The sequence below is a fragment of the Pelecanus crispus genome, chromosome 11 (genome assembly GCF_030463565.1).
Source record: "Pelecanus crispus isolate bPelCri1 chromosome 11, bPelCri1.pri, whole genome shotgun sequence".
Lineage (NCBI taxonomy): Eukaryota > Metazoa > Chordata > Aves > Pelecaniformes > Pelecanidae > Pelecanus > Pelecanus crispus.
Window position 1 is genome coordinate 18,565,829 of NC_134653.1, and position 16,990 is coordinate 18,582,818.

The following is a 16,990-nucleotide window of genomic DNA, read 5'->3' on the forward strand; positions in this document are numbered from 1 at the left end:
TGACAGCCTTGTTAAGCTTGGCATTAAGGGCCAGCAGCAGCAGGGGTCAGAGTCTCTCCAGGCCTTGGGCTCAGCTCAGGACAACAGTGAGAGGAATGCTTGGCGAGGTGGTCCCTCCTTGTCTTCCAAAGAGTGGGCAGTTTGGGGAAAGCAAGGGAGGGGAAAAACAGATCTAGAAATCCTGGAATTATTGCAAGATTTAAGGGCTAAATCTCCAGTTCCTCTTTCTGTATGTTTGCTACTTTATTTCTAGTTAATTTTTCAAAATAAACATTTGGACGGTTCTTCCCTTGAGGCTTTTGCTTTGCATTTGAGCTGCAGGGTGCTCCTGGAGCTAGAGCAGCTGCTGCGCCTGGCCTCAGGCTTTGCTCTGCTGTCCCTTTGAAGGCAGCTCAGGAGGGAGTTTGTCCAGCTCACCTCCTGCTGAAGGATCAGTTTGGCCCTGCTCACCTTACATAACATTCCCTTTTCCACTCAAACACAGAGGAAAAAAAAGTTTTCCCACCATAAAAGAGCAGCTCATTGCCTTTGTCTAACCTCTTAGACCAAAGTCTAGTTTGAACCAGACCTGGCCTTATCTCTTAGAAGCAGAGAAGGGAGCAAAGGCAGGAGCAGAGTTAGCCCTTGGACTCCGATCTAGGTCTGACCCAGGAGAAATGTTATGGCAGCGTCCTAGGAGGCAGAAATGGGAACCTGTGCCTGCAGCCCCACAGTAAAAAGCAGCCTGGGAACATAACCCCATGTCCCAAGGCGTGATGTGCTCAGGGAACAGCAGAATTCCTACAGCTGAGGGGTCAGAGGATAGACGAGACACAGTTGTCTCATCCCATTTTAGTACTGTTAATTTGAGACTGAGAACACCCACGTGGTTTCCCTCACTGTGCCTCCCAGCTCTCAGCCAGGGAAGGATACTTGCTGTGGTCAGCCCACACAACAGAAAGCTCCTTCCTTTTAAATCCTGCTCTTTCCTGTGATCGTGCCGCTTCTTGGAGCTGTGGGGAAGAGCTATGGTTGGTGGCTGACAGTCCTGGCTCTGGGCAGTGAGTGAGTATCAGCTGCCCCAGCACTGAGCACACGTGGCACCTCTCTGCCAGCAAGCTTCCTCAACCGGAGGATTTCCTGCTTGTACCTGCAGTGGGGAAACAGCACTGTTGTTGCCTGTGTGGTCACCCTGCTGACAGCTCACACACAGGAGCAATAAATTTAAATGTACACTTTGCCTTGTGTTTGCTGCATGCTAAGACACACAGTGTCAGTTAATTGAGACCAGCCAGCCCAGGCACTGAGCCACGGCAGATATAAAATCACAGCCTTTTCCCAAGGAAGAGGTGTTTGGCAGCTCTGCCAGGTAATGGTACCAGCAAAAAGCCCATGAGTCTGACCCAAGTTCACAGCTGAGCTGTCTGGGGAGTTAAAGCAGGCGCAGTTGGACCATTGCTCTGACAGATGTGCCCTGCTTGTTCTCGCTCTTCCTTGCCCAAGAAGCTGTTCCCCCTGCTTCAGTGTGTGATGAGCCAGCGGGAGAGGACTGTAGATCAGGGGCTGCTGGAAGGCTTTGGATTTTAGGCAACCCCTCTCTTAGCTCCCTCCAAGGATGGGTGAGTGCACAGGGAAGGAGACGTGTAGCAGGGCAAGCCAGACACTGCCCCCCCCATGCTGCAGAGAAGGGATGGTGGCAGCTGCCTGCACAGCTGGATGTGCTGCAGGACATCAGCCATGCCGGCAGCGCTGTGGGAAGGCAGTGGCGAGGTCAGGCGCCAACAGCGTGGCGGGCATAGCGATGTCGCCGGCAATTAGCCTGAGAGTTAAACTTGGAGCACAAAGCAGAGAACATGTGAAGGGGGATCCTACCATCTCACCTTGCAAGATGCTTATCTATGTATTCCTGCAGCTCTGACACCTGCTCTTCTGCCACAATTGCCCGAGTCAGCAGCTGACTCCTCTCCTGCTCCAAATCCTCCTGGAGGGGCAAAGAAACATGGACAAAACAGGGAGCTCTCTGAGATGGGAGCAAAGTGGCTCAGTCCCTCTCTGCCAGGTGAGGCTGACCACTTCCCCATCACTTGGCTCTGGCACCATTTGGTGTTAGGCTACAGAAGCAACCGCAAACTGATGGGCTCGAGGAAAGGAGCCTAGTGACGATAGTGCAGCTTTCTGCAGGCACCACCACTCCAGGGCATCAGCCGGGCAGACCAGGCAGCCTTCCCTGACCAGAGTGCAGGCGTGGGGCCCAGGGCCACCCCAGGACAGGCCAGTAACCCCTGCCTGCTGTGCCATCATTAACTCCCCCAGAGACTTCACAACTGGTGGAGCAGTCGCTAGATTTGGCGCTTGGACACAGTTTTCACACTTTTCCATCGGTAGTTTGTTGCAAAGGGAATTGCCCTTCTTTTAGATAAAAAAGCATTTGGTTTTTTTGCACAGTGTCTCTGGCAGCAGATCACCCCCTTACCCAAGTTAACTGTACAATCCCTGTGTCACCAGGAGGATCTGAAGTGCTTGACTGAGCTCACTCCCAAGACGCACAGCAGAGCCAGGAGCAGGACCTGCTTCAGTGCAGTGCTCCAGCCTCTCAGCCATGGCATGTCCCTTCTTTTGGACACAAAGATACACACAATTTAGGTGTTTAGCTTTACGTCACCAGAGAATGGTGGAGCACTTCCTTAGGTCAGTATGGACAGAGGAAGGCATGACATGGGAGCGGGCTGGTAGAACATCTATAACCTTGTCTACCACAGAAAACTGAACCTCTGCTTTGTTTCCAAAGCCCTTTTCCCTGTGTGTGGCTTTCAGCATGGTAGGGATCCCAGCACCAATCCTTCTTCCCACTGCTGCCATCACTGCCAGTACAGCAAACCCCACCTCAGGCAAACCCGCTCCTAGCGAGCATCACCACAGTTTCATGAGTGCTATAGGGCAGCGTTGTGGATGGAGCGAGCTCTCCTCCCTGCTCTGGGCCACCCCATTCCCGAGTGCAGCACAAATAACCTTGCAGTCAGGGGGAACCAGACTGGGAAGCTGATTCAGATTCAGACTAGAACCATGTTGAATACAGACCCAGTTTGTTATACAGAGGCCTAAATGCTTGTGCTGAAACATGGGAGGGAGCAATACAGTCCAGCAATGAGCAGTCACAAGGGCTGCTCTCCTTCTTTTAGTAGCAGGGAAAGTACAGCCTCGATACATTACCGGCCAGGGACCTACTAGCGTCATTTGGTGGGCTGAGGCCAAAGCCACAGCAAGGCTGCCGTGGAAAACTCCAGCCTGGAGCAGCGTATTGGCCCCAGGGCAGTGCCAGGCTGGGGCAGCACATCTTTGACATGTGGGTAAGGGATAAGCTTTTTTCAGATGGGCTGTTCCAGACCTTTACCTGGATGGTGTGTGTGAACTCCTGGAGCTGCTTCCTGACCTCTGCCCAGCCCTCCTCATCCAGCTGCCTAGGAGAAAAAAGCAGATTTTGGTCATGCCCAGACATTCAAATCCAGCCCATCTACAGGTTGCTCAGCTCTATTCTGGGGCTGGACACAACTCGTGCCCATCCAACCATAAAACCCAGCACTCTGAACCTTTTTCTCTCCTGATGCCCCAAACTTCAGGGCATGCAGCGCTGTTTCTGTGCCCGCGCATGAGAGTCACAGCCCTTCTGCCAACCTGGGATTCCCCACTGCGATGGCTGGGTCTGTTCCAAGTTCACATCAACACTCATGCATCAGAGGACTCTGTACAGAAAAAGTCCTTAACCTGACACTGCAGGACTGAATTTGGTGGAAATAGAGTGAGATCAATGCCAAACGCTGGTGCTTTTCATGTTTCGGAGCACAAACCCACCCGTTCTGGTCGCTGAGCGTGATAGGTGAGCTGTCTGTGCAGCCCAGCCGTGGGAAAGTTCTTCCTATTCTGTCCCAGTCTGAATAAGCAAAATACAGGTCACATCTGATGCTTGGGGAATTTGGACTGTATGAAGGGAGGAATGCATTGTGCTCAAGAGTGGCTCTGCTGCAACTGCCAGAGTTCCCTCTGGTGGCTGCAGCCTCCCAGCCCAGGCACATTGGAAATTATGGCTGAGATTTCATGGGAGCAGAAGCGAGGGGAACAATAAACGGTGCAGCCGCACAGCTGATAAAGACTAGAAGCAGCAGGAGTTATAGCTGAAGTGCTGTGGTTACACCAGGCTTCATGTCTCTAGCTAGAGGAGCAGGGTAATGGCATGGGTAAGACCCATCAGCACACAGAAAACAAGTATTTGAAGTGTGTAGAGTCTCTTGACAGTTATAAAAACCTTAACAATATGCATCACTAAAATGCAGGTTCTGGTACTTCTCTGTCTTGTCCTGTGGCAAGTCTGCCAAAACTAATGCATCTCTTCAAGGACTACTACTATTTTTCAGCATGGCAGAGCCTGGTTAGGCTCAAGTTCTTCTCCAAGACACTCCTCTGGACCCTTGTGGCTCAGGCACTGACTGACTCCTCCCTGCTGGCATCCAGTCACTGAAATACCTAACATGTTTTCTAGGCTACTGCATCTTAAAAGGCTGAAAAATTCCGGCTCAGACTTCTCCTACACTTTGTTCTACCTCTCCACAGCTATAGTTGATAGAGTTTCAACAGACTAACAGAGCAGGGGGAAGAGACCCACCAAAAATGAGCAAATAAAGGGCATGTCAAGAAGCCAGGGAGGTATCGATACAGGGTCACCTAAGGGTTCCAGCCCAGCTTCTGCATTGGCAGGGAGGAGAAACAAGACTGTCCCAAAGTGGTGTTTCGCTTGCCTTTCCTCAGGTTGTGATCCACCAAAGCACTTGGGCATATGCTTAACTTCAGCTTCTAAAGAGATCAGTGGGACTAAAAACATGATTAAATCAAACATGCGCTTAAGGCTTAAGAGCTCTTTTGGATCAAGGCATAAATGACCAACTCATTTCACCACAGGAAATGCTGCACTGAGATGACAGCTGGCTTTTCTTCTCAGATGAGTCCCTATCAGCTTGCTTTCTCCCTATTTATTACCATCTCCAAGTAAAGCAGAAAAGACTCCTCAATCCACAGAGCAAGGAGATTTCAGAGTTACAAATATCCTGAGAAACAAACATCACTTACTGCTCAGCAGACAGTGGAAAGCCAGAGGTTTCTTTCAGTCTTTTCTGAAGGTAAAGGAAGAACAGTATTCCTGTAAGCATTACACCATTGCAATCTCAGCACAGTCCCTACCACTTTGAAGTGGCATATCCTAGCACTCTAACAGCCACCAGTGCCCTGGCAAGGAATTGCTGTGCAGCACAATCTTAAGGTTTAGGTCTCCCATCCTCTGAGTTTTTAAATAAATGTATCTCACACAAATCAAGAGACATGTCTCTGCCCAGGCAGAACCAGTGGGAGGACGTGGAGCTGACTGGCAGTTTTCTGAGTGTGGTCTCCTGCTCAGTTAGCTATTTGCGCTGAGGCAAAGGCATTCAAGAACAGAAAGCCCCATCCTATCCTCCCTTACTCACCTCTTCTTTTAGCAAGTGAGTCAGTCGGCTGGCCTGGCAGCTCTCCCATAACATCTGCTAGTCCTCAGCCCTCCCAGAGCTCAGCGACCCCAATCTATGGGGCTGCCCAGCCTCCTGGATCTAACTGTAACTCACCCCTATGCAGCAGGGTTGAAGAAATGAGGACACTGCTTGGACATCCTGTCTCTTCCCAAAATAAGAAAGTGAGCAAGCACTACCCCTGTCTGTGCCATAGGGAATGCCTAAGGAAGGGGATGAATCTACTGCTTGTGAGACTCTCCCCACCGCCCCCCAGCTTCACCCCCACAGAAAGCCAGCAGCCCAGCCACCACCTTCTGCAATTCATGTAGCTGCATCTCCAGTTTTGCTTTATCCTCCCGCAGCCGGTTTAGCTCCCGGGTTGTGTTTGTCAGTAGCTCTGGGTCTGTGATGGAAAAGTGGAGCTCGGCAGGGCCACAATCCATAGCGCTGGTGCCCAAGGACCGGATCTGCTCTCGCTGGAGCCTGTAACATGCCAGAGGGGTTAGTCCCTGGTAGTTCTGGTTAGGTAACAACATTTAGCATTTCTGCTGCTGATGGAGGTACCATTTGCTTGGGATCTGCTGGCTTCTGGCCACCCAGAGCCAGTCCACCTGCAAAGGATAAGTGGGAGAGCCCAGCAGTATGCACAATATTCCTGGCAGTGTTTCTGAGGGGAGCTTGTCCTAGAGCTATTTGTGGCTTTTATGCCACAAGAATTTCTGCTGCTTCCCACAGCCCAAGCTGCTGAGAGAGCTGTGGAGCAGAGCTGAGAACACTGCAGGGACAGGCTGGGAGGCAGGAGTTATTTGTGGTACCTCTGCATTTCCACACCATCCAATGTGGAATCAATCTCTCACCCTAAATTTTACACAGAAGAAATGTATGTGCCAAGCAGCTCCAGGGTGTCCACAGCACCCTGATGTGTAGCTGGAGACACCTTGCTCCTGGCTTGTCAAGAGCAAGGAGATAAACATGCACCCCAGATCCGCTGCTCCACCTGGGAGCCCTGTTTGCCTCCCTCTCAGCAAGGGGGCTGCGTGCTATGAGGCACTTCCAGTTGGTCCTTAGCAATAAGCTGAAGAGACAGAGGCAGCCCAGACCCTGGCTTAGCCCTACCCATAAGCAATCAGCAGGTTCTCATGCTTCTTGACCAAGTTCTTCATGCGTTTCTTGTAGCCACGTGCCGCTCCAGCTAGCTGCTCTTCCCGAGACTTGTAGGAAGCCCTGATATCCTTCAGCATGCTGTCTACCAAGCGTTTCATGTGAGCACGATCAGCTGGGGCTTTGCTAGGCCCCGTTATGTTGCTGGATTTGCTGTCCATGTAGTCCTTTAAACATACAGAGAAAGCAATTGAGGTGATCAAGTTGTTCCCTAAGGCATGTAACCCATTTCCCACAGAGAAGGTCCAGGAATATTTGTGCTAACAGCACAGACATTAGGGCATATCTTCCATTTTCTAGGAGCAGAAAAGACAAATTAGCTTCCATCATGGCCCTTCAAGACAGAGAAGGCATCTGTACTCTATCAGTGACCTGCCTAGGGAAACACGAGTCGGCGTTGGGAGTTACCATCTCTAGTCCTGTATTTTTTCCCCTGTGCCCCACTCTCTCTGCTAGCTAGGAGATGCTTCAACATCGCTCTGTTAGAAATTGAACTATTCTTAATAGTAAAAATTGCTTTGCTTATTCTCCTGATCCATCACCACACCGCGTTCTTTGGTACCAGCCTTCTCCCAGCACAGAAGCTCTTACCCAAATCTGCTTACTGCTACCAAGGGACTAGAAAGAGATTTCCTGCTAGTATTACTGCTCAATATAATCAGGTATCCATGCCTGAACCTGCCTGAATGCTGCCTTGTGCTGAGTCCTCACGATGCTCTGGGGGTCCTATTCTACGTCAAAGGTGCTTGTTCCCAGAATGGGTCCGAGGCACTGCCATTACATGGCTCAGTAGCTGACCACAGAGGCTGGCAGAGCTCTGTCCAGGGACAGCAGCAGAGTCACCATGGAGGCAGTGACAAAGCCAAAAGTGGCATTGCCTGGCCTGCCAAGGGAAGTTGTCAGGGCAATGGAGATTAGAAGCCAACTGGAAGGCAGCCATTGTAAATAAGAGGATCTTTCAATCCAAGTAATCTGACCACGAAAGAAAGTCCCAGCAGAAACTCACAGGCCCTTTAGTGTGGCCATACAGGAAGTCTGGGTGAGGAGGGGGGGTTGGCATCTCCTCCCCCAGGCCAAGCTGAGGGGGCAGAGCCCCCTTCCAGCTGCAACCATGGCTCCCCAAACCCCACTGCCTGCTCTGCTCGGCAGCCCAGCAAGGAGGGGAAACAGCAGCAGCCTGCAAGACGTAGGCAGCCAACATGGAGAGAACCTCTTCAAGCCAGGAGAGCCCCCGGGTCTGGGGGTACCCACCGCCATGTCCTTGATGTACTGCGTGAGCCGGGAGCGATATTCCTCGTTCAGCTCTTTCACCCGGAGCTGCAGCCGGGAGTTCTCTGCCTCCACCTCTTGGAGCTGGCTCTGGGAGGTGAGCAGCACCTAGGCACAGCAAACATGCTCGCTGCTGCCCTCGTCCTCTGGCCAAGCAAGGGGCACTACGAAGCTGCATGAGATGGGGGATTTAATTTCCAGATATTCAGCTTCACTAGAGCTGCTAAGGTCCTGGGTTTTCACAGGAGCCCACTGGAAATGTTTATAGTCTCTATTCCCCTGCTACCTTCTGTCATTTGCAATCCCCCTGCGGTGATTTCACCAACCTTTTCTAAATATCAGTGAATAAAATTCCTCCCACCACCTGTGGCAAGCAGCACCTTCCACCATGTGCATTGCACCCCTGGAGAAGGAAACTGTGCAGGGAGGAGCACCTTGGTATGACAAACTCCCTGGAGACGGAGATGTGTCGGAGTACCTCAGTGCAAGACATCCACCCCCTGCTAGCTCCAGAAGTGCATGGCACCCAGGAGGAGCGGATGAGCAGGGGCAGTCCTGGGTGCCGGGGGCTGGAAGGGAGCCTGCCCTTACCGCTGACTGCTCCGCCAGCTTGTGCTGCGTGTCCCCAATTGCTCCCTTCGCCTCCTGCAGCTCCTTCCCCATTGCAATCCTGGGCACACAGGAAGAAAGTGTGTTTATTTCAACCCCCCAAACTTCTCTGTAGGTCCAATACAGCCAGCTTTGAGAAGGAAATCACTATGGGATGACAGAAACGTCTCAGCAGCAGCAGCTGCCAGCCCCCACCAGCTGCGTGCCAAACAGTGGCCACAGAGCTCTTGCAACCAAAAGTGAACGTCCTCCCCAGTCAGGGGGTCTATTTCTCCAGCATCCCTGCTGTGGCAGCCTTTGCCAGACACCAACACCATCCCAGCCTGTCGATGGAAGAACTGCTGTGGGTGCAAGGGCTAGGGCTGGATTCACCTGTGGGCTGTCACACATTTGCTGTGTGTGTCACAGAAAGTGGATTTTCAGAGGTGCATAGGCCAGTTGGGTACCTAAACACCACTGACTTTTAAGAAGACAGCTGACCCTCTTAAGAGCCTTGAAAACATCTGCTTCTAGGCCTTGCTTGTTCCAAGGGTGAATCATCATTTCCCACCCTGTGCTCCACCAAAGGCAGGCTGCCTCCTCTCCTGTGCCCAAGGATCAAATTCAGCTGCAATGAGCTCCACAAATGTCCAGCCAAACAGAAGGATTTGCCCTCAAACACTCACACTCTCTCTTCCAGCTTCTGCTGCTGCAAATCATAGGTTTTCTTCAGTTTTTCAAGCTCCACTTTTATGTGATCCTGGTTTCCAAGCAACTGAGGGACAAACGAAGAGGAAGATGAGACAGAGGGCTGAGCCAAGCAAAGGGATTCGTGAACAGGGAAGAAGCGAGGAGAGCCTCCAGCTGAGCACAAGTCCAGCTGACCAGTGACATACTGGGGAAAGGACTGCTTAACTGGAGTGACCAGTGCTCTGTAGCACACCAGAAATGGTGTGTGCTCTGGAGATAGAGCACATGGAGGTGCACATGTGTTGTTCCCCCAAGGAAGAGTCTTGCTCTGCAAGTCAGATTCCTAGCAGGAGCTGGTGGCGTAGCCCACGCTGGTATTGCATAGGCTGCAGATGGGAAGGAGGCAGGGAGCATCTCAGTGCTCTCAGTTTCAGGTGCTTTATCACCCCCATCTTTCTCAGGTAATGACAAGGAGAAAATAATGAAGTCTCCTCTGCACTTGTGGACTTCTAAGCTCCTGCCTCTGTTCACCCAAGGGCACTGACAGAGGGAACCACAGCTGCCCTCTCTCAGCTTTTGCCTCCACAAGAGCTGGAGGTATTCTAGTCTCATTTTTCAACTGCACAGCTTAAAAAAAAACTAAAATAAATCAAGGCACCAGCTCATCCACAAAATTCAAGTTAGCACCAGGAGGTGCCAGCCAGTAGGAATAAATTCCCCCTCTGCTTCCCCAAGGATCCAGCAGCACATACACTCACGTTTCTCTCCAGCTTTTGCCGCTCGTGTTCAGAGGCAACTACATCTTCTGGCTGGTTTTAGTAAGAGACAGAAGAAGGTACCTGTAATATCCCTGTTCTCCAAGGAGCTGGCAACAGGGCAGAGAGGTCCTTACCTTCACCTTCCGAGCCGAGAGACGGCGCACCATTGCTCGTACTCTTTCCAGCTCGGCAGAGGATTCATTGGCCATGGCAGGGGAGTGGCAGTGGTCGCTCTCTGTGCAGGGAAGGGTGCTCCTGGCATTGGCCAGATTGAGCAGCTCTAGGCTGAGCTCTTCATTCTTCATGACCTGCCAGGTCAAACAAGAAGGAAAGAGTTTCTGAAATCCCGCCTCACTGGCTCCACACACTGTCTGTTCAGCACATACCTGCTACTCTTGGTGTGTACAAAAGGCAGGCACTCACATCCCCTCCTGAAAGCAAGTTTTATTTTTAGTTCTCTCTCATATGCCCAAAGATATCAGTGATTTTCTAATTCTCATGGAAATGCAGGGTAAGTATCATTGCCAGGCATCAGAATTATTCACATGTAACCTTACTCGCTCTGCCCATCTCGCTCTCACATTCAGATACAGATCCCCGTGCCAGCCCAGCCCTGGGCACAGCTCTGCCACCACCTCTCCATCCTGACCTTCAGCCTCCCTCCTCACCCTAACCCTGCACCCCCCGCAGCTTCTCAACACTTCAGGCATGTCTTTCCCCATACAATGGCTTTGAACAGTGCTGGATTCCATAATGTAAGAGAAGGGCCAAATCTCCATCCATCTAGGCTGACGCCACCCAGCTAATTCCAGTTTTGTTTGAATGCATCCCTCCAGCAGCAGCCAGCCCACAGTACCGTGTAGGCAGCGAGATTCAAAGTGATGCTGGTGTGAAGTGACACATTTCCAAAAGATAAAGAGGATCTGAATGAGAAAGGCTCTGTTACAGGTGATCTGGAAGGAACACTGGGGGAATTCATGTCTCACGGGAGGGTTTCTATGTAGATAACAAAGCTTTGATGGGGTTTATGACTGGGGACAAGCTTGAGTAATTGTTACCATGGCAGTGAATCGGGAGGATGGGAGGCAGAGGTCATCTGAGTCATCCGTGGAGAGAATAGCTTATCAAAAGATAGCACAGGGTGGGCTGAGGGAGAGAGGAGAGGAGAAAAGAGGCTGACAAAGAGGTGAGATATACAGCTGCGAAAACTGACAGCTACGCAGAGACAGGCTACTTGTTCTCCAACCAAAAACGATCCATCTGCAGCTGTCAGCCCTGACAATTTGATCAGAGGGGGTCACACAAGCACAGAAGTACCAGCCTGGTGAAAGAAAGAGGCAGTCCCAGGTCTGCAATGGGCTTCACTGCCTCCCCTGGCCTGGCTCCAGGGAAAACCCTGGTGTGGAACCGGTTCGCAGCCATTTGGGTTCCCTCCGACAGCTTCACTTTGTACCGCCGATGCAGATGGCATAAGCCCACTGAACAAAAGAGGAGGAGGAAACGGAGAGTCAAGAAAAGGTCAGAGTCTTGAAAAGGAAGAATTTACAGTGAGTTAGAAAACAGGCACAAAGTGACTGACTGGCATCTTCTGGAAGGCACTTCCCCAGGGACAGGCAAGGCCAGCTCCACCGTGCTCCTTCGCCTGGGACAGACACAGGGCAATGTGTGAATTGAGCCGTACAATGGGGGCCGTGACAATTCAGAGGCTCTAACTGTTCCCGTACAAGGGACCGTGAATGAGCTCCCCGAGCTGCTTCTGCGCCAAGCAGCCATGACAACATATTGGCAAGGTCACAAGTAGCACTTGTAATTGGGAATGTGTAAAAGGTTCATTGTCTCCCCAGAAGAGCGCTGGGGAAGGGGAGGGGGCAGAACCACAGGCTGCTTTTCCCATTTCCTTTGGGAAAGTCCACACTGGGAAAATAATGAGCAAGAGGCCCATGCCGCGACAAGTCCCAACCTGCCAAGTTGGAGCCTCTTTTGCTTCAGGCAAGGATATTCGGTAGTCAGAGCCAAGAAACTGGGGTAAAATCCTCAGCCTATGAATTACAACCAAGGAGTTCACCTTTGGCTTCTGGACCCTGCTCCATCACTCCTTCAGGATGCTATCCAGGCACATAACTGAATCCATGTGCTTTCACTCTCTGAAAGATTCTAGGATCCATGTGAAAACAGGGTGTTATTACCACCAACCTGTTAAAGCCATCATTTAGAGATGTCAGCCACCTGAAAATCCAATTTTTGACAAACATATTGCACCTCCCTGGGGACAAGAAGCAACCAAGATTGCTGAATGCTGAGCTATTCCTCCGCAGCCTGGTGGTACTGTGTCTCAGCAGCGTGCTGCCTTGCTGACAGTCAGCTGCACGCGCTCTGCCTCGTGCTCTGGCAGGACGACAGGGTGGGTTCGCACCCGTGCAAGCAGTTGAGCTTGCCTCCTCATAAGACATTTCCATTTTTCAGCTTACGAGAGACAAATGATAGCTTCACAAGAGTCACTAACTCACTTATTTGCAACAGGATGATCACGACCTTGTATCCTCCGGAGCTCTGCAGACGGATGCTCACTGTAAAGAGAGACTGGACACTGCCTAAACCAGCATGCCTGGTCCCAGCCCCACATCTTCCCATCACAGCTCTGCACAGGGACAGCATGGTAAACCAGGTCATTTGGCTGAACCAGCTAAACTATCTGCCAGGGGAGGGAGGCAGGAGGGTGTCAGTCAACGGATCCAATTCAAAAAGAAAGAGGGGGGGAAGGGAAAAGAGGAAGGTCTATTCAAGTAGCTATTCTTGCCAGAGAAATACAGAAATCTGGGTCCAAAAGACTTCAGTTAAGAATTGCTAAGCTAAGAGTCACCAGGAAATTCACTATATTTTAAGGGACAATCAGAAACTCGCTTACGTTCAGTGTTTTTATAAACTTGCTGACCTCAAAAACTTCCAGGCCCCTTCCCACCGCCATACGAAATGAGAATGACTACAATCAGTTCACGTGCAGCCTGCGCAAGCCATGCAGAAAAAAGGGAAACAAAGCATGCTGGCAGTCAAGAGGGACCTGCAACGTGCACTCAGACCAGCCCCGCAGTGACCTCCTCGTTACTGCTGGTGACGGGGATTTGGGATGCGTGAAAAGAGAAAGAGTCTGATAGCAGGGTGCCCAGAAGAGCACAGCACACTGGGCAGTGTGGGCTCCGCACTGTCCCTGCTGAGCAGAGCAGGTTCTGCAAGCCCTGCTGGAAGGTGACCATGTTACATGAAATCCCTGGGCACTGAAAAAAAACACGGCCAAGCTACGCTGCCTCACAGCTGGCAACTGTGGACCCGAGCCATGATATGGATACGCAACCCAAAGCCAGCCAAGCTGTCTGTAGATCAGGTAATTGTGAGATGGAGTCGAAAACACCAGAATGAACACTGCAGCCTGTCTCACCTCCTGGTCCAGTTCTTTGCCTAGGGCCAGGTAATTGCTTTTCAAAATTATGTACTCATCCGCCAGCTCCTTCCGACTGGTCTCCAGAGTGTGCAGACGTTCCCGTAAGGCATCCCGCTCCCCAGTGACTTTCTTACTGCAGAGCTCCAGCTCCAGCACACGGTTCTCCAGGGCCAGGACCTGCAGAGGGGAGGCAGCAGAACGAGACTGTGGCAGAGACCAGCAGCAATCACAGGGCGTTTATTTGGCCAAACAAGTTCTGGCACACTATGACTTAGAGAGAGATGAGTTTACCACAAGTTTCATGGTATCTGGGCATCAGAGGATGGGAATTCATTGCTCTAGCTAAAGCCAAGAGAATACACCAAGCAAAGCAAAGATGGATGCATAACGAACTGCGGTTCTGGATAAAGGTATTGGCAGAGATGAATCAACTTTGCTTTGAACTTTTGGATACCATATTTTTCAGTTCAAAGTTCTCCGTCTCATATTGTTCCTTCATTTTGTTTGTCTCAATCTGGAGATCAACAAGGTCTTTGGAAATCTAGGAGACAGAAAGGATACTGTTTCAACAGGTCGCACCAGGGAATTTGAGCACAACATGTACACCCTTAGAAAGAGACCCAAACATTTCCCACTAGATTTTGCACTGCAGATCTACTACCCTCACACGGCTTCACAGCTCAGTTCTCTCCAACTCCTAAAGATTTTGTTTTACCTTCAGTTTTTCCTCTTCACTGAAGACCATTCTGGCTGACAGATCTGTTTTGGAGCCAGCCAGCTTCTCCATCCTCTCCTGCAGGTCTGTGAGCCCGTACAGCCTCTCATTCCTATCCTGCAGCTGCACCTAGGGACACACAACAGCTCTGACAGCTGGTGCCAGCCAGCAAAGCCCTCCTCTCCCCCATGCTATGCTCCCACCCCAGTGCTGGTGGAAGAGCACAGCACATCCAATTTTTCAGACCTTGACAGATTGTAGATGGGATTTTCAGCTGCCATTTTCCTCCTGTGATTAGGATTTCATTTGCAGAGTGCTGGTTCCACAACCCAGGAAGGGCCTGCAGACCTTCATACTTACATATTAGTTAGCAAGATGCTGCATGTGCTCTGTCAGAGTACTTACATTCTCGTTCTCTGCAAAATCCATGTGCCCAGAGTCCAGGATTTTTGCACAGTATCAGGCAGGCAGTGGCTGAAGAGCAAAGGAAGGATCTAAGGATCTTTTATGGCAGCAACTTTTCCCTTGAGGTAGGGCACAAGCTATGTTGCCAACAACTTTGGTTACTAGTGGGTGTGGCATCCACCTTGGTCCACCTTAAGGTGGAGCCAATTATTACAGCCACCCCATGAAAAGAAATGTCACTTGTCAGGAGGTTTCTGTACTCCTAAGACAGCGCACAGCAGATACTGAAACAAGAAGCTTAGCAGACAGCCCCAGTGAAGCAATATCGCCAGCTAGGAGGTACCACTCTATTTATATTACAGACCGTTCCCAAAACCCAGCTGTAGGGATGGCCTCCATCTCTATTGCAGGGATCTTCAGGGAATTTAAGATCTGATTAACCCATTAATTAATCCATTAATCCAACCATCTGCTCCAAGACCATTCAGTAGCATCTAACATCAACTTACTTCCAGGCATCTTTCTCTTGATCTCTACACTCCTTGTATCTCTGGTGTCAATGAGCCATCCAAAGGATACCAGGATCTTTGAGCTCTGACCAAGCTACAGCTGGTGACAAGGAAATACCTTCCACAATTTATCACTTAGCATCAGAGAGGCTATGCAGAAAAATACAAGTTTTAAAGCAAAGCATGCACTGAAACAAACACCGATTAGCCCAGACAGTGCTAAATCTGGATTGTGCTGCTCTACATGCTGCCACTGACTCCAAATGGTGGCCATCCAGGCCTGAATGGGACAACCCCCAAGTGCGTGCAAAGCTAAAAGTACTTGAAGAGTCTCCAACATAAGAGCGAGGGTAATGAAGAATGTAAGGCACAGTGGATAACGCTGGAAGACCTTGGTGAATGTCAGCCATAGGGTAAAATGAGTGCCAGTTCTTAATCTCCTCATTTTGGACTTATTATCACTGCTATTTCTGTAGAGCAGGTGAGTTTAGGTAAGAACTTGTGTCTTGCAGAAGAAAGGCTTTGACAGTATAATGTTCAAAAAGACCATGGCTCTGAATAACTTCTTAGAATCTGTCAAAGCTAAGGGGATGAAAGAGGGAGAGGGGCCATCCTGATAGAAACTCTGTGCCGAGCAGAGTTTACCAGCTCCTCACCTGGTCCAGGCTCTTGGAAAAGATCCTGTAGCCCCTCAACATGGATTTCATGAACAGCCATGGAAGCGAGACCCAGGTGCTGAGCTGTTTTGGGGCTTGGGGGAAGGAGAAGCTACCAAAACATGCAATTATGTCTTATTTTTCTGCAAAAGAACTTAACAGACCTGAAGTAATTTTATTAAGGTAATGAAAGTGCTGATGAGAATTCACAGTCTCTTCACACCCACTGCTGAGCAGAAAGCCGAATTCACACACCGCCCACAGTGCCGGGGAGGGGGGGGGGGGGGGCTTGGAAGTCTCCAGCGGGTGCTCCGGCACACAAAGGAGCAGAGCCATAGCTCCGCTCCCCAGGTGCACACCATCTCCTGCTGGCTCTCAGCCTCACATGGGCCCCCGAGGACAGGCACTCGCAGCCCACACCAGCCCAGGGACATGCACAGGCTGGCTCACGCCGCTGTCCCAGACATCCCTGGCCCCAGCAGTGGTGTACGAGGACCCTGAGACTCCTGATTCAGGCGGGCAAATATCCCACCCCAGCATACCAGCAAAGCCGGGTGCTCCCTGAGCCGTGGTGGTGCCCATTTCACCTGGCAGACAGCAATATAAGACTAATTAACATATACAGTATTATTTATGCTTCTGCAGTGCCTGGAAGACCCTGGCAAAACCACCTTTGTGGCAGGTGCTGTACCAGCACCAGAAATGACAGTGACCGTTTTTCCTGTGGTTTGGAAATACAAAGGAAATTTTGTCCTGGACAACACCACAAATAGCAAAATTGAGCAGAGGAATGAGGTTTTACAGTGTCATTCCAATCCCAAAATCTCCATCACTGCTCCAGAGCAAAACCAAACAAAAAGTATGTTTTCTTAACCCCACTAAGAGCTGAAATGCCAACTCTGTACTGAGTTTTTCTTTCACTGTTCTTGTCAAGGACACTTTTAACATAGTGGCTGGATCGCCGGCAAGCTCTGAGGTACAAAACTCTCACCCAGGATGCAGCTCTAAGATGTGAAAACCGTCCTTAAATCCACAGCAGCTCAAGAGGAAACCAGCTGAAGATTTCAAGCATGCAGCCTGCCAGACCAGTGCCTGCTGTTTATTTTCACCTCTCCTCCAGCACCAGACAGACCTGCCAGCCGTTGGCAGGGATGCACACCTCACTCTGCCGGTGCCCTGACCCTCAAGGTGAGCCCAGGGGGGAGCGGAGGGAGCAGCCGCCCACCCTCACGCCTTCTCAGGAGGCTCGGCAGGGCCCAGCACAGCGTTAACACAGTGACTGGCTCCATCTGG

The 16,990-nt window shown here is 50.8% G+C and overlaps 1 protein-coding gene across 1 annotated transcript; it reads right to left on the reverse strand.

Annotated features, from left to right (window-relative positions):
- Positions 1-1,005: 1,005 nt before the first annotated feature.
- CCDC78 (coiled-coil domain containing 78) lies at positions 1,006-14,556 on the reverse strand. Its single transcript, XM_075718917.1, has 15 exons — positions 14,533-14,556; positions 14,128-14,256; positions 13,867-13,953; positions 13,410-13,589; positions 10,111-10,284; positions 9,977-10,027; positions 9,215-9,303; positions 8,532-8,610; positions 7,923-8,048; positions 6,627-6,838; positions 5,822-5,993; positions 5,098-5,141; positions 3,371-3,437; positions 1,860-1,960; positions 1,006-1,129 (listed from the first exon to the last, which is right to left on the reverse strand). Exons 1-15 carry the CDS (start codon positions 14,554-14,556, stop codon positions 1,006-1,008), a joined length of 1,659 nt encoding a protein of 552 aa, XP_075575032.1.
- Positions 14,557-16,990: the final 2,434 nt, after the last annotated feature.